The sequence below is a fragment of the Anguilla rostrata genome, chromosome 2 (genome assembly GCF_018555375.3).
Source record: "Anguilla rostrata isolate EN2019 chromosome 2, ASM1855537v3, whole genome shotgun sequence".
Lineage (NCBI taxonomy): Eukaryota > Metazoa > Chordata > Actinopteri > Anguilliformes > Anguillidae > Anguilla > Anguilla rostrata.
In genome coordinates this window covers 67,832,354-67,842,963 of record NC_057934.1, presented here as the reverse complement: position 1 = coordinate 67,842,963, position 10,610 = coordinate 67,832,354, and the positions used below count along the sequence as shown (strand labels likewise).

General features: G+C 42.4%; 1 protein-coding gene across 1 annotated transcript; it reads left to right on the top strand.

Annotated features, from left to right (window-relative positions):
- The first annotated feature begins 104 nt into the window (after positions 1-104).
- LOC135249024 (sterile alpha motif domain-containing protein 9-like) lies at positions 105-7,201 on the top strand. The gene is made up of 2 exons (XM_064324245.1): positions 105-6,704; positions 6,770-7,201. Exon 1 carries the CDS (start codon positions 139-141, stop codon positions 4,756-4,758), a length of 4,620 nt encoding a protein of 1,539 aa, XP_064180315.1. The 5' UTR covers positions 105-138; the 3' UTR covers positions 4,759-6,704; positions 6,770-7,201.
- The last annotated feature ends 3,409 nt before the right edge of the window (positions 7,202-10,610 follow it).

Below are 10,610 nucleotides of genomic sequence, written 5' to 3'. Positions count from 1 at the left end.
ACACAACACACAACACACACATACCACTGATGAAATGGCCTCGAAAATATCATGCAAATAATATGTTTATTTTCTATACAGATTGATGGAGCTCTGTACGTATATAATAAATGCTGCCCAAACAAGCTAATTTTCACAATGTTTAAAAAAGCGTTTTTGTGTTTTTATTACAAAGCGGAAGAACGTAACTGCCTACCAATTGAAGAAAGGAAGGAATGTGATGTCAGCTCCTGGTTAAAGTCCATAAAAGTGAAGGAGAACTACATTGAGAAAATGAAAGAGGAGGAAGTTGATGGGCAGGTTCTCCTGGAACTAACACAAAGCTATCTGACTGAAGAAATTGGAATGAAATCAGGGAAGGCTCACATGATCATCCAAAAAAGAAATAAGCTAATAGAGTCTTTACGAGTGCCGGAACCCCAAAAAGCCCTGAAAAAGAAACAAGGTAGAGATCAGAAGGAGCAGCAAACGGTAGACAAACAGGACACTGATGCTGGAGCAACCCAAGTCCCTACCGGTGCAGAGTCACAAAGTCAGGAACAGTCAGTGAGTGTGCTATCCACAAAGAGGGACTGTAAACCACGACCCATAGGCGAGAAGGGTTCCGAATTTACATACTTGCAACACAGTGTACTGCAGCCTGAATCTGGTGTTTCTGACCTTATCACACCTTGTCGTGAATACAAATCACTTGCCACAGCAGCTACATTATCCCGTGAAAGGCTGCAGGCCAAGTTTGCTAGAGAGGTTTTTAAATTTGGCTCTGCGTGCATGAATATGCGATCAAATGGTACCATACATTTTGGGGTGATGGACAGTAAAGGTAACAGTGGCCATGTGCATGGTGAGGTGATAGGTGTTCCTGTGAAGGAGAAAGACATGTACATTGATGCATTTGATCACATAGAAAGAAGTTTTTCAAAGCTGATTAGTGAACATGTGCGAATGTGCATCCGCGAACCAGAGTTCATAAAGGTTGCAAACTGCACAGAACATTATGTCATAGAAGTTGACATCGTGCCTGAAGTAAGCGTTGTGAGAAACAAAGTTTACCCTGTCCGTCTACCAAATTTTACGGAAACATCTAAAAAGGTTGAGTTTGAAAAGGAAACAATCTATCAGAGAAAAGGGGCTAATACAGAACCAGTTAGTGAGCAGAATATGTTCTACCAGCGTGTGAAAGACAGAGATGCAATGAGAGAAAAGGCTGAACAGTCTTATCTATTCGGCACACCTGATGTCTTGCAAGACCTTGGAAGGAAATTGAAGATGTTAGTGACTGGTGGAAAAAAAGTCATAGACAAAGACCAGTGGTACATTCTTGTTACAAACAAATTTGAAAGGGAGCATTTGAGTTGCATTGACTTCTTGGTGAATATGAAGATATTCTGTGTCTTTGACTTTGACCCTGATTCTAAACTGTCTGGATTCTGCAATAAATACCTTGATCATCATGCTGCAAACCTGCATTTCCTGCAGAGTTACAAAATTCCTAGTGAGATGACCATCAGTGCATTTGAAAACCATTTGCACTTGTTTGAACAGACCAGCTGGATTTTTTGCAACGGACGAAATGACTACCGGGGAAATGAAACTCCCTGTGATGAAATGACCTGGATCCAAATGAAAAAGGCTCTTCTGAAGGAGGCAGTGTCAGTGATCTGTAAACAAATTCTTCCCCTGGGAACCTTTTTGGTGATTTTTCTTCTCACTTCACCAGTGGAACTCCCAATGGTTCACACTTTCTATGAGTTCTATGCGGAGATGCAAGGCCATGGAGACATCATTTGCATTTCAGAATCTGAAGAGAATCACAGCAGATGGACAGGCTATGCGCAGGTGTCTTGCAGTCAAGAGACTATAAACAATAAGAGTGTTGTAGGGATGAAAATGAGCCACGTGAATGCCACAATACAAAGCATTCAGCCTCGCATTGTGAATTCCAGGCATTTACCTACCCACGGTAATGCATTGTGTCGGCTTGAAACTGCTGAAGAAGAAAGGATGTCTTCCTTAAAGATCTTGGGTGTGGATCAGTGTGAGAACTCCTCAAGTGTCTTCAAGGATGCTGAAGAGAGAGAAAATGTTGAAAAGCAGTTTTACAGTGGAGGTAAAGTGCGCTGGATTAATTTTGGGCTTGCTGAAAAGAAAATTGTTGGGGAATTTATCCAAAGGGACACATATAAAGATGTTTCAAAAGTTCTGAGTGATGCTTCCAGATGGAGTAGGGACCAAATACCTGTCAACAACATCAATATATACCACGAACCAGGAAGTGGTGGGAGCACAGTTGCACGACAGGTACTGTGGAACAACAGAAAAGATCTAAGATGCGCGGTTGTAAAGTCATCATTCCCAGTGACCGTTGTTGCAGAGCATGCTGTAAAACTGCGTGAACATGAGGAAAAAGACCCACAGCAATGTCTTCCTGTACTCCTCCTGGTGGAAGACTATGAGAAGGACTATCAAGACAGCCTGAGGAATGAATTGGAAGTTGCCATGAAAGCCAAGAAAATCAGTCAAGGAACACTGTGTTTTGTACTTCTGAGCTGCCGACAGTCATGTGACCCAGAAAAAATGTGCAAGGAGTCACCTTTACAGAACTTTGCTGTGACTCACAAATTATCCCCTGATGAGAAAATACAATTTGCATGGAAAATGATTGAACTTGAAGAACAGCATCCACCAGACCACCTCTTGATATTTGTGTTGATGAGTAAAGAATTTGAGCGGACGTACATTACCAAATTTGTCACTGATTTGCTGAAAGGCATTGACCACTCTTCTGTCGTTACTCGCCTTATTCTCTTTGTGGCTTTACTCAACACACACGTTCAAAACTCCTATCTCTCTCAGTCTCATTGTGAGGCTCTCTTGTATCTAAAGAAAACACCTGAAGCTGAGAGAAAATGCAGTGATAGATTCAGAAGACACTTGTTTGAGTCATCATTAAGTGAACAAGCCAAACTTCTTTTCATACGCTTGAGAAATGAGAAGACACGCATCAGTTTTATACGGATGATTAATCCATTAGTCGCTGAAGAAGTTCTCCACCAGCTGTTAGGGAGTGATGAGCAGCAGAGCAGTGTAGCCATAGACCTCCTCCAAGAAGATGTGCTTTTTGAAAACAGTTTTGGAAAAGAAGATTATCACAGATTTTTGCGGGATCTTTGCATGAGGCGCAGCAAGATTAGTAGAGGTGATCAGTATGACAGTTCCTTTTCCCCTCTCATCGAACACATTCTGAAGACTGAAACCACAGAGAAGGCGGTTGAAGTTCTGGAGGAAGCCTACTCGCGTTTTGGTGATGATGCCTTTTTTGCTCAGCAACTTGCACGACTGCATTACACAAAAGAAAAGTTCGAAAAAGCCAAGTACTGGGCAGAGGTAGCAGAAAAAAAGAAGCCCAACAATTCTTTTATCTTAGACACAAAAGGCCAGGTGTACAAGAGGTGGTTCAATTCCAAATGCAAATTGCTTGAAAGCGAGAATGTTACCGCTGAAAACACTGTGGATGCAATTGCAACGGGACTGGAAGCAATGCAGTGCTTCAGGGCAGCTCAGGCAGCAGCCAACTCGGAACAAGAAACCATGAACAATTCAGGCTATTTTTCAGAAGTTGACCTAGCATTTGATTTTTTGAAGCTAATTTTCCACGTGTTTCCAAAAGGAGAGAAAGGCCGTTCTGAGTGTCTGCAGTACCTGCTCACAGAGCACGTTCCAGAGGCAGTGAAATATCCCTGGATAAATTTCCACAGACAACTGAGAAGCATTCACAGAAGCATGTGGGAAGCCATTGAAAGGATATCGGAAGACCTGACTCATTTCCAGACTGAGATCACTTCAGACCATGAATCACTCAGTTCTGAAATGAAGATAAACAATCCAATAAAGTGGCTAGCAAAAAGATCATCCTGTTATGGTAAACTTTTTGGAGAGGTACCATTGCTTAAACTTAACGAAGGTCTCTTGATGCGCTTGAACATTTGTGTCCTTGGTGGTGGTAACATGACCACAATCTTTTCCCTCTTGTCTGAAAAGAAACGTACTGAGTTAGAACAGATCATTGCTGTTTATTCTGGGAATAAGCGTAACTTAGATCAAACAGAAATCGTCACATACATAGCCTCCCAGATTGCCTTAGGTTGTCTTTCTGCAACTTCTTCCAAGCTTGCAACACTTCAAGATCTTCAGGATCTTAGCCAGCAGTTCCGAAAAGAGAGAGGTACATTTTTGCCTAATGCTCTTTTTTTGCAAACGCTGCTGTTCTGGCCTGAAGATGATGACAACCAGCAAGACAGAGATGCCAAATATGAAATCGTCATGGCAGCTGTTGATGGTCTCAAAAAAAGCTACTGCAACAAAATGAAAGCTGTACCTCAAAAAGAAAAGAGAATTTTTACTCACTTCTTTCTGGGCAAAGGAAAAGGACTGAGTAAGATTGTTCACAAGAGCAATATGGAAATGCTCAACAAACTTCTCTCAATGTCAGAGAGGAGAATGAAATGGCTCAGTGGAGATGTGTGGAAAATGCCAGAGCTTGAATCAATGCTGAAACGTGTTCAAGGTTGGACAAAAGATGGCAGAGTCTACATTGAGGGCTCTCAAAAGAAGCCGTTCATGATACATGCTCTGAATTCAGATTCAATCCCTTATGAGAATGAGGATGTTGAGTTTTACCTGGGTTTTACTTTCCAAGGACCAGTTGCTAATGGCATTACAATCAGCAGGAGCAACAAGGTGCCTGAGAAACAATAAAGACCAGTGAACTGGGCCCTGAATGTGCCTTAAGATGTCCAGTTCTTTGGGTAAAATTCATTAAGCCCATGCAAGAGTGAACCCTAGTCAGTCTTAACACCTGCAGCCTGCCAACACTAGTAGTATGCTCGCTGCCCAATATTACCATACTGCTCGCCTGCATTTCACGAGAGCGCATGCTAGTCTGCAAATGGAACAGTGTCGCTGGCCTATAACTTTTAAGGTGTATTCTAGTTTGGATGAAAAAACTGGGGTTATAAACAGGATCTAAAGGAATATTTTAATATTTCTGCTGTAGAGCAAAGTCACGGTCTTTGGAAAGTGTAATATTTAGGACTCACTCTTCAAGTTTTGTCAATTCCTTCCTTCACTCTTGATTTTGTGTGAATTTCTTTGTTAAATTTTTTAAAGTTGTTTTATTGATTTGTGATTTTCTGACTATTTTCATTTTACTGTGCGATAATTGTTAACCTTGTAGAAATGAAATGGTTACAGCCATAGATTTTGTTGTGTTTTCCAAATCACTTGCACATGCTTAAAGATGCAGTATGTAAGTTTGGAGAAATGAGCAAGAGAGAGCTAGATTTTGGGAAAAAAAAAACATTCCACCCCTCCCCTCAGCTCTCCTTCCGAAGCCTTCCTAACCCTAACCCTAACCCTCCCTCTTAACACATGCACGCCTGCTGCCTGGCATCAGAGTACTAGAGACAGAGGACATAATATGTGAGCCTTTCCATTATCAGTCAGAAGTCGCTATGGTCAATTTAATATAAATTGTGTGTAAGTCAAAAATGTTTGGCTGTTTTTGGGTTTCATCTTATTTTAGCAGGACAATATTTTGGCTTTTAAATCACCGGAGTTTTGCATCATTTGGGAGCTAGCTTACTTTAGCCGGCTTATTGTCACCAGTCACAGAATCTGCTCCACTGCTTTCGCTGTTACAAGCTAATGGGAGTCATCTAATTGTTCTTGAAAAATGTCTTGGCTTTCAGGATCAGTGTGTCTTCGTGTCAAATTCAGTGTAAAATATAGTTCTAAAGGTTTTAAACATAAGATGACAAGCTAGCACAGTAGTTCCATTAGACTGCAGAGACCATAGCTGCTGCCGTTTGTCCCATGATCTTGGGACGATGATCTTGGCTTTCGTGAACTGTATGTCTCCGTGTCAAATTCAGTGTAAAATATAGTTTTGAAGCTTTTAAAACATAAGATGACATGGTAGTACCGGAGCTTTGCGTCGTTTGGAGTTCTGGCTTCAGCACTAGCTCTCTCTGCAGTAAAGTTACCTCTGCTCTGCTCTTATTTGTGTAGCCCCGCCATCCCTGTCTGCTGTGGCAGCAAATGTGAACACACGACAGGTCTGACCGGCAGGCAGGGCAGAGAACTGCCCGATTGTTTGTTAGGATACAGGCACGGTGAAATTTTGAGTGGCTCATTTCAGAGCAGGCAGAGAGACCTGTTTTTTTTTCATAGACCTTTTAGTTCGTTGATATCTTTTGGGATGTGTAGGAAATTTAACAAAATATTAACAGAAGTGTTCGAAAACAAACTTACGTACTGCACTTTTAACTGACTTTATTTTATTTTAATATAATTGTAACCGTGTGTCTGCGAATATTATAACTACACATTTACGTTATTTTCGGAAATGAGCAAACTTTCAAACGTTTCACAAACTTAGCATTTTTATGAAACTAAGTGAGTTGCATTGCATTTTGTGTCTGATTTTCTGTATTGTATATAACAATTCTAATTATACTTCTTTGAGTTGTACTGAAGCCAGTTTGGACAGTTACCTTGTTTTCCCATAGTTTTGTGACTCAGTTATATTTGATCACAGACCTTTTTAATTGCTTGATGAAGATTCCGTTTATAATCATGAATCAACTTCGAACAATGCAAGGAGTGGCAGAGGTGGACATTCCTGAACAAAATCATATCAGCAGGTGTCCCTTTTAGAGTAATTTATGAAATTCTGTTAGCTAATAATGTTTCAAATTAATTCAACTAGAAATATTTTCTGGAAAAACTGATAAAATAAGTTAGATTTACTGTTTTGACATGAACATTTGGTGTGCAAAACATTGCAAGAATGTTTCTGTGTGTTATTATCCCTGTGGTTGCTTGTTTGTATTTTATTGTATTGTACCACTTAAAGCAGTCCCATAATAGTCTCTGTGAACCATGTTATTGAGCATCAGGTTATACTGGTTCGATGGTGGTGTCATAATAATCCTTAATATCACATATTCTCTCTCACACACACACAAACACACATGCACACACACACACACACACACAGCTGACCTGGTGAAAAAGTCTCAGCAAAAAAACAATAATTTTTCTGTATACTTTCATCCACCTCCAATGGAAAAAAAAACATGGCTACATTTACCTAAAATGTATTTGTATTTTTTGCAATAAATGATTCCTTTGCATCCTACTTTGTGTCTAAAATCTGTTTTGCATTACAATTAAATCAATTGCCTCTGATTTTAGGCAAACGTTTAGCCTTTTGACAATTGCCCCAATGACAGTTTTAGGGCATGCAAAGAGACTGAGTGCTAAGCTTACTTCCTCTCTACACAGATATAATCACAGAAAACCATACTACCCAACAGAAAGACTTGCTGTGGAAGTTGTAAAGCAACTTATAGGACTTCCTTTTTAAGGTTCCCGTCTGAAGAAGGTAGGCAAGATCAGCCAAAATCATGAAAACCAGCCCCAGACCAAGGGGGGTCCAGGTACTTTTTGTCACATAATGTATGTTTGGGTTGAGAAAAAACATTGCCCTTTAATTTATTGGTTTGCAGGAACATAACCGTTGCCTTCTTCCTGGTGTAAACATTACCTCTGTTAAGATTTAAGGTCTGACAATAATTCAAGAATACCATTTCCTAATTTTGACCAATTTTCAAAGTGTCTCTTATAGCGTAGGTTAATCAATCCAGAAACACAGGTATTTAAATGGACCGGCTTGTAACAACTATGAAATTAATGGTCAGTTTCACTGGCTGATTGCCCTACGTCTTTGGCCAGACGTTTTAACTGTAGCAGGAGTCCCTGAGTATGAGGTCAACACGAGCAGCTCGTGGATGCTGGGGAAGGACCAGCAACAGCTGCAGTTCTAATATTGCCAGCAGAGGGCAATACTGAGCCATTACCAGAATCACCAGGCTTACAACCCAACATTTGCATCCTGCCTAAATCCATGACTATGACAATGCCAGTGGGGTTTTTTCCCCCTGGAAATGTGAACCTTGCACTGGATTAATTTTTCCCGCTGTTCAAAGTTTTTGTGAAAGTTCAGGATTTTATATTAGCTAGACATGCATTCCCCAAAGTATTACATTATTATATTATATCCTCACGTCTGTAGATACGGTGTAGATAATTTCAGTTGTACTTGCAACACAGCTGATTCAAAAAAAATAAGGGAATTACCCAAAATGTCTGTCAGTACACTTTGTTACTATGTAATGTCAATTAATGAAATTGAAAAAGTGAAATTTTTATAAAAAGTCGGAAAAACAATTGTCGGTAAGAAGTGTGGAAATTCCTAAAGGAATCAGCTTTGCTTAGAACTCTTCATTTAGGTCATCGCAGTGGGAATCCTGCTGCACAGCAAAACCGGCCTGCTCAAATTACAGGAGACAAATAAGGTCGAGCACACGTGACTGCTGTAAACAGGGTGCTGCGTTTGATTTCTCTTTGTGTCGTCCTCCACCTTGTGCGGTGCCCCATCGACAGCGTCAAGCCCTTTATTGTGGCTTTGAAAGAGGTGGGTGGGGAAACTCCGGCTCCGGTCCGTCCTTAGAATCGCACTCTTTCGCCTGCTTTTCAACAACAACAAAAAAACCACTTATAAAAGCAATAATTCTCCTCCCCCCGCATTCAAAATGTTCAGTCCAAGGAGACTTTGTGACGGCAAGTCCCAACAGTGGATATCGATGCACGCTCTTTTTTGCACACCAGATCCCTTGGCCCTGTAATATCTGCCCATGGCTTGTCCTATCACTCCTATGCCGACGACACGCAACTCTTCCTCTCCTTCTCCCCATCGGACACACAGGTCCCTGCCCGCATCTCCGCTTGCCTGAGGGACATACAGAGCTGGATGGACAATCACCACCTGAAGCTCAACCCGGGAAAGACGGAGCTAATCTTTATTCCTGCTCTATCCTCTCCCCTCCTCAACTTTTCCATTTCTCTAGGGGACACCTTAGTGACATCATCACCCTGTGCCAAGAATCTCGGAGTGGTGATGGACAACAGGCTGTCCCTCTCCAAGAACATCGTAGCAGTAAGCCGGGCATGCAGATTTTTCCTGTATAACATCTGCAGAATCCGCCCCTTTCTCACCACCTACTCAACCCAGCTCCTGGTCCAAGCAATGGTTCTATCCCGCCTGGACTACTGCAACTCTCTTCTGGCTGGACTACGGGCATCTGCCACCAGACCCCTGCAACTCATCCAGAATGCTGCGGCTCGTCTGGTCTTCAACCTCCCCAGACACTCCCACATCACTCCCCTGCTCACTACCCTCCACTGGCTGCCTGTTATAGCTCGCATCAAATTTAAAACATTGGTCCTAGCATACCAGGCAGTCAAGGGATCAGCCCCAGCATACCTCCACCAGATATTCAAACCCTACATGCCAGCCAGATCCCTCCGTTCTGCTACCTCAGGACGCCTAGCACCTCCCCCTCTTCGCACCTGCACTTCCAGAACACGTCTCCTGTCTGTTCTGGCCCCACGATGGTGGAATGACCTCCCTGTGGAGGTCAGAACAGCTGAGACACTGACCCATTTCAAACGACGACTGAAGACTCACCTCTTCAGGCTGCACCTCTCCCCATCCCTCCCTACCCCCCTGTAAATGACTGTAAGCTTAGGGTTGTAACTAGGCAGCTGTTTCATAGGTGACTTAGGTGCATTAACTGTCTTAACTACTGCTTGTATTTTTTCCATAGACTGCGTTGTTGCCGTTCTCGTTGTTTAGTGTTAATCAGTTTAACCTTCAGGGTCCAAGTTGAACTATGCGGTTGTTCCCTGCACTTGGACCGGTACTTCTCTCTAGGGGTTTCGTCATACTTGTTCCTGGTTATGGTTATACACTTTGTTGTACGTCGCTCTGGAGCGTCTGCCAAATGCCTGTAATGTAATGTAATGTAATGCTCTCCATTGTTGGCACTTTTGCCTTGTTCCCTGAACTTAATCATGTTTAACCTTTTTTGGAGCTGTAATGAGAGTCTAGGGCCACCCAAAGGGAGAGAGCCGTATGATGCAGAGCACTCTATCGGGTTCCCCTCGGCAACGCAGCAGCCCCTCAGCTGGAAGCCATTGGGGATCAACAGGTTCTCCACGGGGACCGCGAAGAGCACAATCTCCGGAAAGATCCATCACGCCATACCCAATGCTTTTGGGTTACCGCGCTGTCTACTTTATTGTGTGTAATTTGTAACTGTCCGATGTGTACCACGATGTGTCCTTGTTGTAATGCCATCCTGTTTAATTTGTCTGTGAGATATGCGCGGTTTTGATGAGTTTCGTGTGACCGTGTCGGTCTGTATTAAAACTGAGTTGATTTCCACGCTGTGCTGAAAGCTGGGCAGACATTAAACTCAAACCTAAACTGAACTGAACTGATGTCACCCTCCCCTCCTGTCTCTCTCTTTCTCTCTCTGTCGCTCTCTCTCTCTCCCCCTATCTCTCTCTTTCTCTCTCCAGCCCTATCTCTCTCTCTTTCTCTCTGTCACTCTCTCTCTCCCTCCCTCTCCCTATCTCTCTCTCTCTCTCCAGCCCTATCTCTCTCTCTCTCTCTCTCTCGCTACAGAGTAGTGTGACTGTCT